Below are 21,792 nucleotides of genomic sequence, written 5' to 3' on the forward strand. Positions count from 1 at the left end.
CATTACGTTAAATTTTTTTATCCCTCACTCTGTATAATTTTGACATTAAAATTTTTATTCTCCTATTAGTTTTGCTTAAAAAAGCTATACTTCTTTCATCTCTCTAAACTCAACCGTTTTCGAGATAAACGCATTTTAAATCTGCGATACACCATCATTTTTAGCATATCATTGTAGTTACACCCGAAAAATAACTTAAAACCATAATAATTGTGCCAGTTCTCAAATTTATGGAATTGCATCGCAAATTCCATTTGAAGAAATTTGCGATACATTTTTGGATAATTTTATGGTTTTAAGTTATTTTTCTGGTGTAACTACAATGATATTATGCTAAAAATTATGTTGCACCGCAGATTTGAAATGCGTTTATCTCGTAAACGGTTGAGTTTAGGGAGATGAAAGAGGTATACCTTTTTTAAGTAAAACTAATAGGGGAATACAAATTTTAATGTCAAAATTATACGGAGTGACGGATAAAAAGAATTGAACGTATTAAATGAGTGCTGAAAGGCGTATGTGGCGCCCTCTGGGCAACACATAACTTTTGGTAGGGAATTTAGTTTTCTCGTCCCGAGAAACCCCCACATACCAAATTTCGTGTTGATATCTCATGCCTGTCAGGAAATATTCAATAATAAATAAAAAAAAAGTTTAAATTTGACACCCTGTATCTCGGTTATTATAAAAATCTTTGTACTAAAGTAAGTTAGCTTAAATCGGCCTATTTTAACCTCAGGAACCTGAGATTAAGCTATGGCCCATTCTTTACCAAACACTATGTAGTAGTATTTTTTATTTTGACGACACCCGATTTGGGCATCGAAACGTTAATAAAATTATTTTTTTCAATTTAATTGTGGCTTATTTCCCATCTAAATAGTTAATTATAAAAATTCCACAAGCAAATAGCTTCAGAGCAACATTATTTTTTATGTTGTTCTTTTGTGTTAATATATTATTGTTTATATCCCAACAACGTTTGATTATTTACTAATACCTAAATCACTTAAATATTTTTCCGCAGCAGTAGGTATATAAAATCAAAGTCAATAGCCGTTAGCATTTATGCTGTATATTAATTACTAAAAAAGCTAGCTGGATTCAACACTCTGGTGTCCAAATCTGCTAGTATTTGTAACTGTACTGTTTTTCCAAACCCTAACTGATTTCAACACCGTGGTGTCAACACGCGCTAGCATGTGTAAATGTACTGTTTTTCCAAACCCTAACTGATTTCAACACCCTGGTGTCTACACACGCAAGCATCTGTAAATATGCTTCCGGGAGTCCAATTATTGTGCATCTTATTTGCACTCACATTTACAGCTGCGTCAATACGATCTAACCGCCCATTGTTATTAATTAAAAATAACAGCTTAGTTCGCGGAATGTTGATGATGCTATAATGATAGCATGATGATGAAAAATTGATGCTATAATATACTATGATTATTTTAAAAATTGACCTGTCCGAGCGTTTTGCTTATATAAATTTATAACACAGATTTCTTCAGGATCATGTAGCGGAGGATTTAAATTTTGATTTAGTTACTTTCTAACTTTCATAATAATAATTTTTAACTGAGTTATTAAGTTTTAAAAAGGGTCATTTTCGCGTTTTTCAAATTTTAAATTGCTTATACCTCGAAAAAGATTAATTTTAAAGAAAAATTATAGGATACCTTTTTTGTCCAGAATGGTCCGAAAAACCTAGGAAAAAATTGTCCGAGCCAAAAATATTGATTTTTGCAAGTTGATTAAAAAAATTGTTAAAAAAAATTTGGACCACTTTTCACATGTGCGACTTCTTGAACCTTATTCTGGGATGTCTCACGAATATGATTATGCAAAAAAATCTCATGGGAATATTTTTCCCAACGAACCCGCCGTTTTCGCCCTATCTAAATGAATGACCGTTCAATCACAAATTAATCCAATCTCACATTAATCTTAATTTCCTAATTTCTTATGATTTTGTCTCTGTATAATTGTAATGGAAATCGATATTGTGCAAAATGTCTCCTGTCAAAATGTTCAAAGTGTTTTAAATGTATTAATTTTTTTCGAATCCTGAGAAAACTGATAAATATTTTTGAAAAATTTAAACGCACAATGAATTATTACAATATTACTGAGGGCCGAAAACTTCTATAATGTTTATTTTAGTAAGTTACAGGGGTGAAAATAAAAGAGATAATTTAGTGTCATTTTTAATTTCAAAAGAATTTTTTTATTTATTTCTAATAGTCCATGTGGTGAGACCTCTCCCGTCTGAAAACATTTCTGATTCGGTTTCTTTGTGGATTTCTATTCAAAAATGTTCCCTTTAAGCAAATCTGAAGGGTGCCGGGCGGCATTTTTGGGCAGAAATTGTTTAAACAATTTTTTAAACAAATACAAAAGATCACGTTTGATTGCCGTGGAACATATATTTTTAGGTTTTTTGGGTCATTCTAAACAAGAAAGGTATCTTGTAATTCCCTTCTGCCCAAAAATTCCACCCGGCACCCTTTAGAATTGTTTAAAGGGGACATTTTTGAATAGGAATCCATAAAGAAACCGAATCATAAATTTTTCCAGACGGGAGCGGTCTCACCACATGGACTATAAGGACTTTCGGCCCTCAGTAATAAAGTAGTCTTTCATTCTGCGTTTAAATTTTTCAAAAATAGTTATTGGTTTTCTCTGGATTCAAAAAGGAACAAACTTATTTAACACACATTGAAAATATTGACAGGCGACATTTTGCGCCTTTCCCCTTAAGTATAATTATTTAAGTTTATTCAACTTACTGCAGAATTGAATTAATTGATAAACTCTACTCTAGGTTACTACATACAGGGTGATTGATTAGTGGGGTAAAGCTCAATAGATCCGCCATAGTAATAGATAGCAGTAAAAGTTAATAACAAAAATTTTAGCCACTTTTGAGCTTCACATTACAAAATAAGTTAGAAGGTTACAGGGTGTTAGATAACACAGTGGCAGACCAAACTTATGTTTTTTTTAATGGAACACCCTATATTTTATTTTAAATTCGAAATCCCGTTAACTTCTATATCACAAAAATATAAAGGTTTGTTATGTTGTACAGGGTATTTACAAGGTTATAACCAATTTTATATGAAAATCGTAACAAGTTCAACTCCCTGTATAAATAAAAATAAGCAAAACAGCAATAGTTTATTAATGCCATATTCTTTTATGTATTGTCAAAATTTTCAAGAATGATTGACATTGCTAATTTTCTTTATATCAAATACAGGGTGAGTAAAAATGCAAGTACATTATTTTCTCAGTAATTTTAAATGGAATATCCTGTATTTTATTACTACTACTATTAAAAAGTACCATTACCGTACTTTAATTTTTAGATATCATTCCCTACGTCTAAATTTATTAGTTTTTCAGATATTTTCAGTTTTCAATGGACCAGCGTGTCCACCCAAATCACCAGAATTTAATAAACTGGACTGATTTTTTTGGGGTTACGTTAATAATGAAGTTTATAAAATACCTCCAACAACAAGGAATAAGATGAAAAATAGAATACAAAGTGTATTTCGATGTGTTAATTTACAAATGCTTCGTAGAGTACGTAGCTCGTTCAATGATCGTTTTTAGGCGTGCATAAATGTGTTATGAGGTAATTTTGAACACCTTATGTAATTAAATATTAAAAATATTTTATTAAAAGTAGCTTCTTATTTTTTCAAACATTTTTTTGCAAAATTTATTACTGATAAATTTATTTTCGTTCTTTATTTGTTACATTGTTAAATTTACATACAAAAGTAGTGTTTAATTGTCTTCACAAAATTTTGTATTTTGTGTTTGTGTGTTTTCTTTTTCTAAAATGTATTACTAATTTTCTTTCTTTATTTGTTACATTTACATAAAAAAGTAGTTTTTAATTGTTTTTATTACTAATTACTAATCAATTATTTTTATTTCTTTATTTGCTACATCGTTACCGGATTGATAATCAGTAATCGTCAATAATTGTCAATTCAGTCATGGCTAAGGTACTTAAAATTTAGATAAATTTAGACACCTAAAATAATTTGCTCTAAAAAATGAAAATATCTCGAAAACTAATAAATTTTTACATATGGAATGTTACGTAAAAATTAAAGTACGGTAACGTTACTTTTCAATAATGATATAAAATACAGGATATTCCATTTAACATTACTGAGAAAATTATGTACTTGAGTTTTGACTCACCCTGTATTTGATATAAAGAAAATTAGCAATGTCAATAATTGTTGAAAATGTTGACAATAAATAAAAAATATGGCGTTAATAAACTAGTGCTGTTGTGCTTATTTTTATTTATACAGGGAGTTGAACTTGTTACGATTTTCATACAAAATTAGTTATAACTTTGTAAATACCCCGCATAACATAACATAACATAACAAACCTTTATATTTTTGTGATGGAGAAGTTAACAGGATTTCGAATATAAAATAAAATATATGGTGTACTATTTAAAAAAAAACAAAAGTTTTGTCTGCCACTGTGTTATCGAACAACCTGTAACATTCTAACTAATTTTGTAATGTGAAGCTCAAAGTTGGCTACAATTTTTGTTATTACCTTTTATTGCTATCTATTACTATAGCAGATATATTGCTTTACTGCAGCTTTAATGCAGCTTTACCCCACTAATTAATCACCCTGTATACAAAAAACAATTACCTTTTTGATGAGTTGTAAATTAATTGTGAGCATTATATATTAGGGGTTTCGGACTGTTTTGATTGGCAGTCTATTTTGAAATTTTACCTAACCAACAACTGTAGTGCGTAAGTCATTATGTCAAGTGTAATAATTATCAGTAATTAACTGTCAATAAAACCATTTTTACTGCACGATTTAGAATAATTATTCCCAATCGTCGATCAAAAAGAAACGGACATAGGGCATTCGAATCAATTCGAAATTATATCATATTCAAATCGTAAAATGACAAAACTCACATTGAAATATAGTCAGATCAGACTATTTTCCAATAAAGTCGTCCCAGGAATGCAACTCATGAGTATTGGCAATAGAATTTTAAAATTATCCATTTTACAATGTATAATAATTAATAACACATGTCTGAATTGTCAATATGAATAAGACAGATAAAATTAAATTATTACCTATTAGAAAAATTTTGTACCAGGTAACAAAAACAAAATAATTATCTAATAGTGTTTTGTATTTTGTAACGATTTCCAAAGTAAAAATTGAAACGTCATATAAACTTAATCGTAAAGCAAAATAGTGGTTAATTTTCAACAAAAATATTAAATTTTATAACGTAATTTATCATAGAAGGTTACATGTTACATAACCCTGGTACAGTTGAGTTTGTCTCTGAAAATGCTATTTACTTATTCAATTATATCTATGTAGTTTGTCCTACATAGGTTGGCCATAACCCATAACTTCTACAAATATGAGAAAATAATTATAGTAGGGGAGGTCCAGCGGGGATTTTGCAGTTACTGGAGCGCGTTAGATTATGACATGGGGAGAAACCTTGTAACCCCTACCATATATTGGATCTTAATACAGGGGAGTTCGTTAAGAGGGGTCCGAAAAAAAATCTACTTAGAAAAACTCGAAATCGTCAGATGAAATTAAGGTAAATTAAGTGGGGCGTAAAAATGAAATGTGTGAGTCACAAAGTTCCACAAGAAAAAAGCAAATATTTCGAGGAATAAACGTCAGATAAAGAAAAAAATCCGTGTTCAATATTTTTTTAAAATCTATCGAATGATACCAAACACCACCGCCACGGAGAAGGGTGGGGGGTAAATTTTTCGCAGGTAAGTTAAGTACATACATGCAGAACAGTGTACATTTCAAAAATCTGACGGTTTGAGCGGGGCGTAAGGAAATGGGCGAGTCACAAAGTTTCACAAGAAAAAAGTGAATATTTCGCGAAATGAGCGACAGATCGAAAAACTAAAAAATACCTGCTTAATAATTTTTAAAAATCTATCGGATGATACCAAAAAACACGACTCCTCACGAAGGAGGGGGGTAAATTTTAAATACGAATCCCGCGGTCCTTCGCGAAATGAACATCAATTAAAAAATACAATTATTATTCCATATTTTTGAAAAATCTATCGAATGGTACCAAACATAACCCCCACAGAAGTGAGGTGGAGGGTTACTTTAAAATCTTAAATAGGCGCCCCCATTTTTTAAATGGCAGATTTGGATTCCTTACGTAAAAATAAGTAACTTTTATAAGAGACTTTCTTCGAATTATGGATAAATGGCGCTATAATCAGAAGAAACGATTGTTGGAAATGGAAAATTAAATTAAAAATTGGAAAATCCCCACGTAAATGGAAAATTTTACTTAACTTTTTTTGGTTTAGGACCTAATCTTCACAACCCAATAGGTCCCCATAACGCTCGAGTGACTGCACATTTAGCATAATTTCCTCCCCTACTATTATAATTTTAGTACAAATTTCGTCTGACAAAGTTAGTCCGACACAAATTATGCTTTGTTTTATTTTTAATTTCAGGCTAGCGTTTCAAAACATCCACAGAATGTTAAAAAAAGGAGGACAAACTTTTCATATATTATACGAACGCATACCAGCTGATGCAGTTTTTCAAAAACTAAGTCAGCATCCAAGATGTGGAAAATGTAACCAAGAACTGATGATATCTCCCTACTTTGAAAAGGAAAATCCAAGACATCAATATGAGAAGGATTTAAAAGAGGCTGGATTTCCCGAGTTTTATTTCCAAGAGCACAGAAATTTGACATATACTTTTCCAAACGAAAAATCTCTTAAAGGTATTAATCTACAACGCTTGTTTATTTTAACCTTTAAAATACTATTCTAGTTAAATCAGCATAAACACTGTATACATTTTTTATCCTTTATGGGCATCCCATACATTTTTTAATTTTTACGTGTAAGTTTCAAGTAATAGGGGAGTCAAAATTGAACGAAAAATGCATTGTCTCGGAAAAATTCAAACAAGCTTATATTTTTCTAAAACTGTTTTTGGTAGTTTATTATACATGTTAAAGTAAAAAGTTCTACTCTTACATTTTGCCGCTAATTGTTTTTTAATTGTTTAAACAATAATAATTGTTTTGTATAAATAATTTTAAAAATATTGTTGAATTTATCATGTGACTTTGATCAAATATTTTTTTTTATTATGCTGAAACCGAATATGGCATTACAATTTGAAAATTCTTATACAGCAAATTTTATATAGTATGTCTGCGTAGCTAGGAACCACATGGGAAACTTTTTTATTATCCATTTTACGGAATATTCTTCAAAAAATACTTTAAATAGTCTAAAATTTAAAACTCAACCATCAGGTATCAAGTTTTACCAATTTTATACGAGGTATGTCAATAATATGAATTTCGTTAAAGAGTAAATTATACTTCATCTAATTTACTTACCGTTGCACGTCATCCGCGTCATAGCCCGTGACGTCACATGATACCAACACAAAATATTTAGGCGGTAGGTGTGTTCTTTTTATAATCACATTATCGAGTACACTGGCATTACGTCCACTAGACATATTTTATTATATACGCGTAGAAATAATATTTAAAGATTTCTATTAATGTTAACGTAAAGAAATACACAATAATATGTTTCATTTAATTTGTACAAATGGATTATAAAGCGTTTTTATGAAGCACATTTGTTCGGAATACACTGTAACTATAATCGAACGAAGGTGACATTTTGACATAAATTGGTAACATTTATTTGACAGTTGCGATGATGACAGTTCATATTTGTTTATATTATTTACTACAAATATTTGTTTCAATATATTTACTGTTTTTATTATGTACTTTAACGTAACATTATAACTTAATTCTTGTTTTCTATTTTTTAAGTTTTTATTTATTTACATTGAATATTAATTTGTTTTGCTGTAAAATCCACTTCCGCAAAAGTTGTGTGACGTATTTGATTTAAAATGAATTTAAGAATTTTTTGTAATTGGGCAACAATGTCAACTCAGATCTCTAACGTAGATAATGACGTGCAACGGTAAGTAAATTAGATGAACTGTACCTTTATGATCCAAAATATCAAAAATTGTTTTTATGAAAAGTTGTTTGGAATTAAAAACTATGTTTTAATATATAATTATATCGTTCTAATTGATTGGTTATTCCATTTTTTCTTAAATAATTACGGATACCCATCATCATTTTATTTCAATTATAACTATTTTATTATCAATTCTACGAAAAAATGTTATTCTTTATAAAATGCTCTATTTGGATCTAAGATGCAATCATCAGATATCAAACTTTTTTAATTTTATATGAGGTATGTAAAAAAATATGAATTTTGGACAAGACTTAAGTGCTTTTATAGTTCACAATATTGCAATTAGAAGGATGTAATTGATGTAATTGAACAATAAAACATAGCGTTTAATTCCAAACAACTTTTCTTAATAAAAATTTTCTATATTGTGAATATACAGGTACTTTACTCTTGAGTGAAATTCATATTTTTTTACATACATTTTGTTACATAAACATTAAACACAGGAGATTTATAACCTAACCTAAAGTAAATTTAAAAATTTTAATCATACAAACTAGGAACATTGAATAACAAACATTAACAAAAAATGTACAAAACACAAGGATATCAAGTTATCACACACAGTTTTTAAGCTGAGCTTTAAATTCATTTGGAAAACTATAACAATCTAAACTCTAAACCTTCTGAATATTGGTTAGCAAACCTATGTAGGTGTTCTGGACATGAAGGAGTTATGTCTCTAGTTAGTGCGATGGGGTCTAATGTAAAAAGGTTGATTTAGCCTCGTTTGTCTACTGGGAACATGGAGGCTAATTTTCTCCAATAGTTGAGGACCAAAATTATTGGAGTGTAGTATATTATAAAACATTGTGAGATCCTTATGCATGCGTCGGATTTGGAGAGAGGTTATATGTTGAGAGACTTTTCTATATTGGAATAGTTAATTTCATCAACTCTCTGGTTTTGTTTAAATGTAACAAATCTTAAGAACTTGTGCTGAACTCTCTCGATAGCTAGAATATGGGTGTTATAGTGTGGAGACCAAACACATGAACAGTAATCTAGGTGAGTTCTCACAAGTGAACAATACAATATTTTTATGGATGGGATATTTAGAAAGTCTTTAGCACAACGTTTGATAAACCCTAAAAGTTGAAGTGATTTTGAGACAATAGATGAGATGTGCGGGATTTTGTATAAGCTGGAATCGAGTACAACACCTAGGTCTTTTATCTGAGATACAGAGTCTAAAGGACAATCCTTAATAGTATAGATATGATTTGTAAGAGTTCTATTTCGACCAAAAACAATTAAGTGACACTTTTTTAACATTAAGTTCCATTCCGTTGCTATCACACCAATAGCTCAACCGATCCAAGTCAGATTGTAATTTTTGATAGTCACCATCATTCTCGATTTTTAAAAAATATAATTTTAAATCGTCAGCAAACATTAGGAAAAAAGCAAAGTGGAAACAGGAGGTAATATCGTATATCGTTAACATAGATATTGAATAGAAGGTGTCCCAGATGTGACCCTTGTGGCACTCCTGAAGGTACCTTAATTTCAAACGATTGAAAACCCTGAACATTTACTACTTGTATTCTTTCAGATAGGTAGGATAACAACCATTCTAAAAGTTCACCCTGGATACCCATACCTCTCACCTTATTGATTAAAATCTTGTGATTTACCCGGCCAAACGCCTTTGTAAGGTCTGTGTATACAGCATGAACTTGGAAGCCGCCTTCAAGAGATTCTAAATGGAAGTCGGTAAATGTCAATAAATTAAGTTCAGTGGAGCGGCTAGAGAGAAATCCAAATTGCTGGTCGATAAAACAGCCTTTTAAACGTGCTGACAAATAGTCACATACAAGGCTCTCAAAAACTTTTGGAATACAACTCAGAATGCTAATCGGACGATAATTGTTCACTTGAGACTTATCTCCAGATTTTAGTATTGGGGTAATAAAGCTAGTTTTCCAGTAGGCTGGGAACATCACTGTCTTTAATGACAGGTTAAAAATGTGAAAAAGAGGTCTAGAAAGTAAAAAACTTAAGTGTTTAAGAAAAAAAGGTGGAAGACTATTTGGACCTGACCCCTTGTTGCTATCCAAAATGGAAAGTTTTTCATATGTAGACGAAATAGAAATGCCAAATTGAGATATAGTAAATTGTGATACGTTGATGTCACCAGACACTAAAATATTATCCTGCAAAACACAATCTCTATCACTATAAGTTTTTGAAAAATATTCAGCAAACAAATTAACAATTTCTGTACCACTAGAACTAGTGATAGTGTACAACTGATGGTATATTAGGCTTGATATTTTTATTACATACCAACAAATTTCCAAAAATTTCTAATATTATACCTGAGATATGATTCAGTAAATGCAATGTAATCACGATAACACTGTTGTTTTAAGCGTTTTCAATGAGCCCTTAATGCTGAAAACTCATTAAAGAGAGTGGAGCATTTAGTTCTCAGATATTCTTTGTGAGCTTTCTTTTTCTGAATAATTGCAACTTTGAGATCTGGAGAAAACCACACCGGAAATTTCTTTGGTGAATCCTTTTTAACAGGAACATAAAGATCAATTGTTAAGTATATAATAATGTAAAAAATTCTGAGCATTATATTCAAGAGACTTATTTTTGAACAAATTATGCCAATTAAATTGAGAAAGAAAACTTGTAACATCTCTATAAAAAGCGTCACCAGTCAGTCCAGGGTTGTTAAGAGGATCGGTATGTATTTTCGGCTGCAATGCTATTCAAATGGGGATTCATTTTTTTCGAATCCTGAGAAAACTAATAAGTATTTTTCAAAAATTTAAACGTAGAATGAAAGATTACGTTATTAGCGAGGGCCGAAAGTCCCTGAGAACTTCTATAATGTTTATTTTAATAAGTTACAGGGGTGAAAAACTAAGAGAAAATGTAGTGTGATTTTTAACTTCAAATATCTCATTCGGAAGAAACTTCTTATATATTCTAAGCGACTTTCGGCCCTCTATAATAATTTAGTCTTTCATTCTGTGTTTAACTTTTTTAAAAATATTTATTAGTTTTTTCAGGATTCGAAAAAAATGGACACCATGTCCCTGGAAATCGAACATTCGCTAACTTTGTCGTACAACGCACTCATTCGAATATAGTGTTATGACAAGACTCAAGACAGTGACAAGTAGAGATGTGTCCGACCCGCTATTTTGATATAGCAGTTAATTCTGCTACTGCTTTTTAACGCTTTTAGGATGATAATAAAATCAATCAAAGGGTTGTTTATTAAATAGTATTGATAGTGTATTTGAAAAATAATAATTGATTTAAGGCGTACAATTAATAAAAAGTTATTTATTGTTTATATATTCTTTATGGAAAATCCAAGTATTTCAAATCATTAAAGTTCAAATAAGAGTATTATTTTATAAGAGTTTGTTCCGATAACCGTAAATAGGTACGAGTTTAGCTATAAAGTAAAGTGACCATGGTGGCATAAAATGTAGTAAATGCTAATGCTTCAAGTACGTACTACATTGTTGAAGATTTCACTACACTTAAAAAGCATTTGCTTTTCTCCGTAGTATTTGCTACTTTTTATCAGCCTGCATAGAAAAATGTACTACGCTTTTGAAGTGTGTGCTTGTTTAGTAGTATTTTGCTTCAGTTTAAGTGAAGTTGGTGGGTGGACGTCTTCGGCGTAGGTATTGTTTTGTTACAATATGACAGCATTTATGAATGTGTGTCATAGAAAAATTTACAAACTAAGAAGATTCTTAATTTTTGGGTCATTCTTTTATCAAATAAAATTTAATAATTGTTAAGAAGATTAACAAATAACAATTGTTCATTTTTATCCTCGCGTAACTCTTTTGTCGCTTCGGATCTGAGTCACTCATTTTTACTTATGTACAATTCTAATAATTTGGTACGTAAAAATGTGAATTCACAAATCACAAGCACATGGAAAACTAATTCCATCACGATTGGTGTAATGCAGACACGGCTGGCGCTACGCTTTTTAGTAGATACTTTTGGTCAGTAATAGATACTTCTGTTGTGTAATAAGTTCTTCTCAACAAACGCACCTACTTTTGTGTAAAAGAAAATGCTACAAAGTAGTGACTATTTGCTGAAGCAATAGCATCTACTACGTTTTATGCATTCCGCCCATTTTCTTGAGTGAATTATTAAATGTTGGCTTCATATTTTAATAAAGATGATTTTAAGATTTTATAATTAAAGGCTTCGCTTTTTACGGAAAGTTTTAACGCTTTTTTTAGAAGAAAAATAATAAAATGATATTCTCGGCTCCTTTTCCTAAGTGACTTCTCTATTGAGGTTGGCGGTCAATATGGCAAATTTCTCTCTATTCTGGGCTTGATGAATTAAGTCATTTTCTGTTGTGTGGGTCCAATCTCTGATGTTTCGGAGCCAAGATTTTTTCTTTCTTCTTTAACCCCTTTTACCTTCGATCTTGCCATTTAATATTACCTGGAGCTGCTCAAATTCCCTATGGCGCATTATGTGTCCTACATATGACGTATATCTAATTTTGATAGTATTGACCAGATGAGGACGGGTGTTTATTATTTTCAGTAATTTTTCATTCGTTTTTCTGCTGGCCCAGCTTATTCTTAACATTCGGCGGTTCATCCAAATTTCGAATAAATTCAATTTGTTAACGTCATACTGTTTTAAGTTCAGGTCTCGCAACCATATAGTAATAGAGACCACACATTCACACATAACACTTTAGTGTTCTCAATCTTATTGTGACTGATAGCTTGGGGTTACAGAGCATTTTACGCATGTTGAAACCAGACCTTGCTATTTCAATGCGTCTTATGATTTCTTTTCAGTGGTCTAGTTGAGTATTTAGCTCTCTGCTCAGGTATATGAAGCTTTGGGAACTCTGAAGAATGACTTTAACAGCATGTGACTTTCTTTTGATAATATGTTCATCCATATCTTAAGTTTGTCTTCTGTTTCCGCTAATAAACTTTTTTTCTTTTTCGACTATTTGTATAGTATATAAATAATGGTAACCACTGAATACATAATTAGTGAAAAAATAATCCTATCATTTATACAAGTAAAGGTTATCCAAGAACATTCAAAAACTGAACGAAACCGAAATAGCCATCTCTACCTTTCTAATGACAATGTCACTGTCAACCTAATGTTTACATCTGCAGTTTCCATACCAGTGAGAATTTTACTACACGTAATTTGCCGTGTAAAGACAGAAAAAGTAGGGATAGCCGTAAAATATTTGTGAATTATGTACCCATAGCCTTAACACATGTAAATTTAATCTACATTTTAGTAAAAAAAATTGGATTACTTTTTTAAAAGATTTTACTAAAATTAAGTTATGTTGCAGATCTGTTTATTTCTATAAATGCAACCTTACCGTATGTACCTGAAAGCGAAGTTGAAGAATACAAGAAGGATTATCTAGATATAGTAAGACAACGTATGAAGCGTGCTGCAGAAGAAAAAGTCATTCCCAATGATCTTACAGCTAAATATACTTTATTTGTAATATCTGCACACAAACAATAAATACATTATTTTAAAACCCCGTTTATTTTTATATACTTGTTACTTGTTTTATATACCTACTGTGGAACCTCGATAAGTCGGATTAGAGATCCATCAAGTCAAACTAGTTTGATTTTATTTATCAAACTTGACTCGAAAACCAAACTTTTTCTGTAAAAAAGTTTGACTTGACTTGACTTCGATATCTTTAGGTTTGGGTTGAAATTGGTTGAAATCAAACTTCTTCAAACAGTTTGAAGTTTGAATATAATATTGCGCAACGTGTTTATTTCCAATTCTAATTGAGAGAGTACCGACTTTTGTTTTGACTTATTTGGATATGTCTGAATCTGTACTCTGCTACTCCGCAAATTAGTTTGTAGTTCATGTTAAGAAGTATGTGCTTGGCTTGTTTATTACGTTCGTTTTGAAGTGTGTGCTTTGTGAAATAATATCTGAACCTGAATATTTTTCGGCTCAGAACAAGTACCAGATCAAATTGAGTCTGATTTTGAAGGTATCCCTTCTCTTACACTGCAAAAATTAAGAGAAAAAAATCTGTATTTGAAGTAGAATTAATTAAGAAAAATAAATATACTATTTATTTGATATTGCGGCAGGTGATTTCAAAACAATGAAAATTGAAAAGTGCATACTTGTATTATGTAAAAATAAAGAACAGTGTTATAAAATGACAATTAGTGAACTAATTCTTTAAGAAGACATTGCAAAGTTGCAAAAAATTCGTTAAAGCTACTCTATCAAAAATATAATATTTTGTTATTCCTTCATAAATTTTTGTTAAAGGGGCCGTTCAAGTATTGTAACACAATTTTACAACCTCTTTATCCCATATGTACCTTTTCATCTTTTGTTGTGAAGAAAGGTACAGCTGTTTATTGCAAACATGTGTTACTGTGCTGGATCTGGTTAATAGAAATAATATTTTAAGATTTTTTTACTTAAATACTATTGTCCTATTGTAACATGAGCGGAGCGTGAGGGGGCAATATAATACAATCCAGGGGTTCAATGTAAAATATAAACGAAAGTTGAAAAGTTGGGAGATTGTTATTCCGTAGTTTTTTTATTTAAGTTAAAAGACAATGTTATGTAACGCGCTGTTCGAACCCCCTCCTCCCCCCCGTATAACGCTTAGTAACGTTTTACATTACCCCCTCCCCCAACTTCATCATCATCAGTAGCTCGACAACCCTTTGTGGGTCCTGGCTTGTTCTAGGATTTTCCGCCATGCTGTTCTGTTCCTTGCTTTGTCCTTTCAGTGGGTAATCTCAAGTGTTCCATGTATCTAAGTTTGGGTCTTCCCTTTGACCTTCTCCCTACTGGTGTTTGCCTCATTAGATGTTTTGGTGTTTCGGTTTCCAACAGCCGTTTAACATATTCCATCCAGCGCAGACGTCCGATCTTTATGGATGTTATGACGTCGCGTTCGTCGTATGCTGCGTATAGTTCAAAATTATATCTTCTGCGCGTTACGTCATTTTCTTTCACCCCCTAATATATGTGTCTGAGGATTTTTCGTTTAAACGTACCTAATAAGTTCTCATAGCTTTTCGACAGTGTCTATTGTCCACGTCTCTGATCCATATAATATATATAATATATTATAAGGACCAGTTTTATCAGAGTTTTGTATATTTTGCATTTGGTTTTTCTCGTGATGTTGTTAGATCTTAGATGATTAATTAGTCCATTTACTAACTTGAGTTACCCTCCCCCAAATTATGTTACGTAATACTTTAAAGCTTTCAAAGTAGATTAAATTACACTTGGTATGATAAAAACTATCCAACGAATTCTTTGTTTTAATCTAGTGACACTCAAATATAAAAAAGTTATATCGATAAAATGAAACTTACCAGCAAGCAATTCTAAGCATACAGGAATAATTTTCAAAATTTTTCCTATTTTGATTATAGTCTTCCTGTATCAAGATACTTTAATGTGGCACTCATTGTATTATTATTTTCTTATCTTAATTGTCAACTAACATGTCAATCTCGACAAAAAACAAAAAAGTATATCTACTAAATAAATTATTTTTCAAACTCTTTCAAACTAGTTTGACAAACAGTTTGAATTATTAAACCTGTACGATTGACCAGTTTGACTTGACTTGAATTATTTGTCAGACGGACTTAATTTCAAGTCAAACTCAAGTCAAGTTCAAACATTCAAGTCAAACTTGTGTCCCACTCTAAGTGGGATTAATCGGGACCGCGGCCGATCCGGGTTATCGAAAATTCGGGTTAGCTGGAGAATAAGGTAAAAATTAAGAAAATACAGTATACTTACAGATAACCTCCATTATAATTGCAAAAGCATGAAATACATAAATATGAACAGTAGTTATAGCAGTACCTACATCTAAATTACGTACAGTTCTATACGATATTGTTTATTTCTTGGTAAAAAACTCAGTCAAAGTGAATAAATGGTTGTTTTGTCTGACGAAAATCAGTCCGGGTTATCCGGACTTCCGGGTTATCGGAAGCCGACTTATCAGGGTTCCACTTAGTAAATCTATCAATTAATAATTAAGTACACTTTATATTTCACCACTAAAAGTAAAGGAAACTTGAACATTCCCCTTTTCTCTAAATTTTATTTTTTCTCACAGAGCACTACCTCTGTGATCTGTCTAAACACTGGCGAAGCGTCCATGTAACCACTGTTACCATTGGTAACAGTTAAAAATCTTGCAATATATATTTTATGACTCATATGAAATAATTCCATTTATATTTTTTACCAACGAAATATTTGTTAATAGTACCTAATTCGGTAAATAGCCAATTAGACGCACGGAAATATTGGCGAGATATATGAATCCATTGCACTTTATTATATGCTGTTACCAATACTGGCAGTGGTAACGCAGGAGAAACCTCGCTATCGCTCGGGACTAGCTCGTTTCTGAAAATTTTGAAGGAGCAACGGCTCTGGTAGAGACGGCGCGCGGGCACGCTGTGTCTATCAGTATTGTCACCATTTTGAGGATTGGTAACATTAGTTTAGTAGGTACCTATTACAGATTACAGTGTGCGTGCATTTAAACATGGAAGAGTGTTGCTACGTATTGCGTAATTGATCAACTACTTGAAAAGTTATTTTCCTTGTATATTTTTTTTATATAATTTAATTTTGAAGAAAAAAACGATATTATTGAAAATGGAAGAATTAAAATATAAACAATAGTTTTCAAAATCTATTCTTTTTCCTACTTATTCATTTTTTATGTTAATTTTATGGTAGAATAATATGTTTAGTTTGTATATTATTTATTGTTATACCTGTTAGATATACATAATTACATAAATTTAATTTGGGAATATTGATTTGTTTAATTTTATCCCACAGGATTGAAATGAACTACAATAGTGCCGCAAGACAGCTGAAAAATACAATACTACAGCACAAAAACTCCTACATATAAAATTATCTTCAAAATTTAACACCAACAGCAGATACCGATTATTCACTTTGGAAGGCCACCAGGAAATTAAATAAACCCAGTAAACACATACCAGCATTAAGAAATCCAGATGGCTCATAATCGAGAACAGATCAAGAAAAAGCAGAGGCATTTGGAAAATATCTTGAAGAAGTTTTTCAACCTCTACCCTCTGTCAGTGCTGAAGAAGATGAGGCTATCTATGAAAGTCTAGCAACAATCCAACAGCCAAGTGAGCAAATTAAACCAGTAACAAAAAGAGATGTAAAAAATACTATTCAATATAGATTAAAACCCAAAAAAGCTATGACCTTATAACAGGAACTATCTTAAAAGAGTTACCAGATAAAGGTGTAGTTATGATAACACAACTATTCAAAGTCGCAATAAGGCTCAAAATTGTACCAACGCAATGGAAAATTGCTGATATAATAATGATCCATAAACATGGTAAACCACCTCAAGAACATACCTCTTATCGTCCTATTAGTCTCTTACCGGTACTAGCTAAACTATTTGAGAAGCTATTAGCGACCAGGCTAATGAAGATAATAACTGATAATAATCTTTTTCCGGATCACCAGTTTGGTTTCAGAGAGAAGCATTCAACAATAGAACAAGTTCATAGAGTCGTTGATATAGTAAATAAAACTTTTGAAGAAAAAAAGTACTGTTCTGCACTTTTTCTTGACGTCAGTCAGGCTTTTGATAAAGTCTGGCATGAAGGGTTGCTCTTCAAAATAAAAATGAACGTTCCTGATTCAATGTTTACTATACTAAAATCATATTTAGAAGAAAGGTACTACCGTGTCAAGCATGAAGCAGATACATCAAAAATCTACCCTATACGATCTAAAGTCCCTCACGGTAGTGTTCTGGGTCCTATATTATATCTAATGTTTACACACGACATACCAACAAACGAAAATGTAACGACTACAACATTCGCAGATGACACAGCTATGTTAGTCACAGATGAAAATCCCGCAACAGCTACCGAATCTCTTCAAAGGCATATTAGAAACATTGAAAAGTGGACAAAGAAATGGCGAATAAAGATCAATGAATAAAAATCACAACATATCATATTTACAAAATGTCGTAAAATATCGCCTAATATAGAAATAAATAACAAAGCAATTCCACAAGCCGAAAGCGTTAAATACCTTGGTATGCACCTGGACAAAACTTTGACATGGAGAACACATATATGGAAAAAGCGCCAACAGTTAAATTTAAAATTTCGTAAACATTATTATACAATACAATACTCAAACCGGTCTGGACCTATGGGATCCAGCTATGGGGTACAGCAGCAAAATCCAACATATCCATAATGGAAAGATTACAATCCAAAGTGTTACGCTCTATAACAGACGCCCCATGGTTCGTGTCAAACAAAGACATTTATTGTGATCTAGAAGTACCTACGATCAGTGAAGTGATAGTTCAGTGCAGTGTTCGGTACATAAAACGCCTAGAAAGCCATCCAAATGCCCTGGCAATAAACTTACTTGATAATAGTCAACAAACTCACAGACTAAAACGTAAAAATCCACTGGACCTTATTTATAAATAAGTTTTATACCTCACCATAGTTGTGTTTATATTTTAGATATATGTATTGTTTGTAAATAATGTAAAATGTATGTTTGTATGTAGCATATTATCGGAATGTCATGTTTGTTCCATACTAGAGGTCCAGTCATTGGACTGACCTCTCTAACGTCAATTTTTTTTTACTTCAAACCCCAAAGATGCTTATTGTTAGAATTTTTATAACTAAGAGATTGCTGAATAAACGTTTCAAAAAAAAAGGATTGAAAACAAAAACTTATATTTGGGAGGTTCAAAATAATTTTTTTTAATAAGATTTTTTTACATCTGGTTTGGTAACACTTTAGAAAAAGTCACGCGTCGCCACTGTGTCTAAATCCTCTGCTGAATATTTGATTTGCCGATCTCTTTTTTATAGTGTATCTTGAAAATAAGATTACTTCCCAGAATTAATCCCCGAATCCCAAAATACATAGGCGTGCATGATTTACAAACGCTACGTTTTGTCAAGTAAGATCAGAGTGTTTCATTAAAAAACAAAAGTTTGTTCCACCCTGTCAATATGGGTGGCCCGGTATATTTGAAAATACTTTTAACATATTACGGCCCTATGTATTGATGTGATCTTGATTATTGATATGAGATAATATTTTTATATGTCATTTAATTTAATCAATGCATTAATAATAATCTAATTAATTTACCAGATCACATATCAATATGTTTTCAATCTCAGGGCTTTTTATAAAATTAATTACTTACTTACGTGGCTTCTAAGTATTTCTCAATGGTTCCTAATCGGGATAGGAAAGAAAAGAGTAAAATAATAACACATATGGGTTACAATTGTAATCAAAATATTGTTTATTTTATTTAAATGGCAATCACTGCTTAATATTTGCTATATCTTATTATTCTTAAACATAACATTTACACATGGGAATCTTATTTCCTTTTGGTTTCCAATTGAAAGTTTTTATTAACATTTAACTATTATGATTTATTAGCAACAATTCTATTTAAGTTTGATGAAGCTTTTCTGATATTATTGATTATGTTTCTTCAATTTTAAATGTGGTATTTAATACGAAAAACCCATACATTCATGTCCAAACAAATGAGACTGACCTTTTTCTGGTGAACTGAGAATGTCTTCACACAAGACCCGTTTCCTGATATCCTTGGCTGCAATCAAAACCTCGTCCTGGCTTCCAGTAATGTTCTCCTCTGAAACTAGCTCGTATAGCTCTCGTTTCCTGCTTCTGTCGTGATGCTGTGTTCTACCTTTTTCAAAACTGCAATCAGCTACCGGGAACTCTTGGCTCAAGGAGGTTCTTTTACTCTCAACCTGGCCTACCTCTCGTTCCACGATAGATACTCCACACTCACGGAACTACACCGGCTTTCTCACTCTCCGTACACTACCGTCTACTACTGGACTTAACTTCTCGACAGCTCAAAACATTCTGATCTCTATTTGTCATTCATTCCCCTACTTTCTAAATATCCCTTCCAGATTCACAAATCAAACTTCCACCACCAACTCTCATTCGCAGTATTCCTCAAAACCAATTTTTAATCTTTCTAAATATGCTTAATGGATTTCAAAAGAAAAATAGTTAATTCCCATTCTAAAATTACTTTCTACTAATTACAAAATTTAATGATCTATTATCTACTTCAACTGAGTCTTATTTAGCATAAGCTAATGATCGAACCTTCCGCGAACAACGATAATGACCTATTATCGATTTCACTTGAGTTTTATTTAGCATAGGCTAATGATCGAACCTTCCGCGAACAACGATAATGGTACGCGCCATTCACTTTGTTTGTTCTAAGCGCATTGTCCCGAGTTTCGTTTAATCACTTCTTAAAATTAAATATAACAATTTGTTGTATACAGGTTGTTCTAAATTTATATGCCCGTGGTTGAGAAAATTGAAAATATTTTATATTAACTTGAATTTTGTTTATAATTATCAAAATTTAATTTTCATATCAAATAGAAATATAACAGTATATAACTTTTACCTAAACTGCCTAAGTTCTTTGCATTTTGAAAAACAACTTTTCCTGTGTTGGTTACTAAAAGGTTACTATTTGGTAGCTATTATTTTTTATGAAGGGGCTGGTAGCGCTTGTTAAAGGCATGGAAATTTAATGGCGTGTTCTATTGTTGATAATGGGAATTGGGTTCAGGCGCACAGAAATGAATGGTCATTTTATGCACCCGACCATATATGTTATAATAGACCTTCCTCATTGAGCGGTGCAACCTATAAATTGTTAAAAATAAACACATTTTATGTTATCGTAATTATTAGTGTATATCAAAATTAAATTTTTATTTTGTTTTAAATCTTTTTTTCTTCAGCAACAATAATCTGTAAGTTAGAAACTCGTAGGATGTATAATGTATAGTAACCTCTTCAATTTCTTCAATTTCTCTTTTTCTTCAGCAACAATAATCTGTAAGTTAGAAACTCATAGGATGTATCGTACCGCTTAAATTCTAACTGTTTATAACAAAATTTGCCCCCTTATTTTCAAATCCGAAATAAGAGGTTGAAAAATGTTTTACGCGTTTATTTACATCATAATATAAAAATATAAGTCTTTAGAAGGAGAGTGGATCTAGGATTAACTGTCTACGATTTTTTTCAAAAAATTGCTTTCGACATGTGACCTCTAGGGCTAAACAATTTAAAGTATCTAAGAAACAAGTTCACCAATCGGACTTTACAATTTTTTTTTTATGATTGGAATTGAAAGTTTCTCATTGGTTATTCTGTCTGTCCAGGAGATCCTCAGCATCCTTTGATAGGTCCACATCTCAAATGCTTCCAATCTATTGAGGCATTGTTTATTGAGAGTCCATGTCTCCACATCATACAAAAGAACAGAAAATACATAACATTTTAGTACTCGCTTTCTAAGATTTAAGCTGAGGTCTCTACTACATAATATTTGTTTCATATTAGTGAATGCACTTCTAGCATTTTCTATTAATTATTATTCGGATTTATTTGGTGTAATCGTTTGTTTCACTAATGTTTGTCCCTAAATAGTTATAATTCTGAACTCGTTCTATCGTCTTATTATTTACGTGTAAATTTATGTTTCTAATAT

The 21,792-nt window shown here is 31.5% G+C and overlaps 1 protein-coding gene across 4 annotated transcripts in view; it reads left to right on the top strand.

The window, feature by feature from the left end:
* LOC126888386 (juvenile hormone acid O-methyltransferase-like) overlaps nucleotides 1-13,665 on the top strand; it is a 54,930-nt gene extending 41,265 nt beyond the window's left edge. For all 4 annotated transcript variants that reach the window (XM_050656587.1, XM_050656588.1, XM_050656590.1 and 1 more), the window contains exons 3-4: nucleotides 6,546-6,823; nucleotides 13,468-13,665. In XM_050656587.1, coding sequence (XP_050512544.1) covers nucleotides 6,546-6,823; nucleotides 13,468-13,649 — 460 coding nt within the window. In that variant the 3' untranslated portion in view covers nucleotides 13,650-13,665. The remainder of the gene's footprint in view (nucleotides 1-6,545; nucleotides 6,824-13,467) is intronic.
* Nucleotides 13,666-21,792: the final 8,127 nt, after the last annotated feature.

Source organism: Diabrotica virgifera, chromosome 7, assembly GCF_917563875.1.
Source record: "Diabrotica virgifera virgifera chromosome 7, PGI_DIABVI_V3a".
Taxonomy (NCBI): Eukaryota; Metazoa; Arthropoda; class Insecta; order Coleoptera; family Chrysomelidae; genus Diabrotica; species Diabrotica virgifera.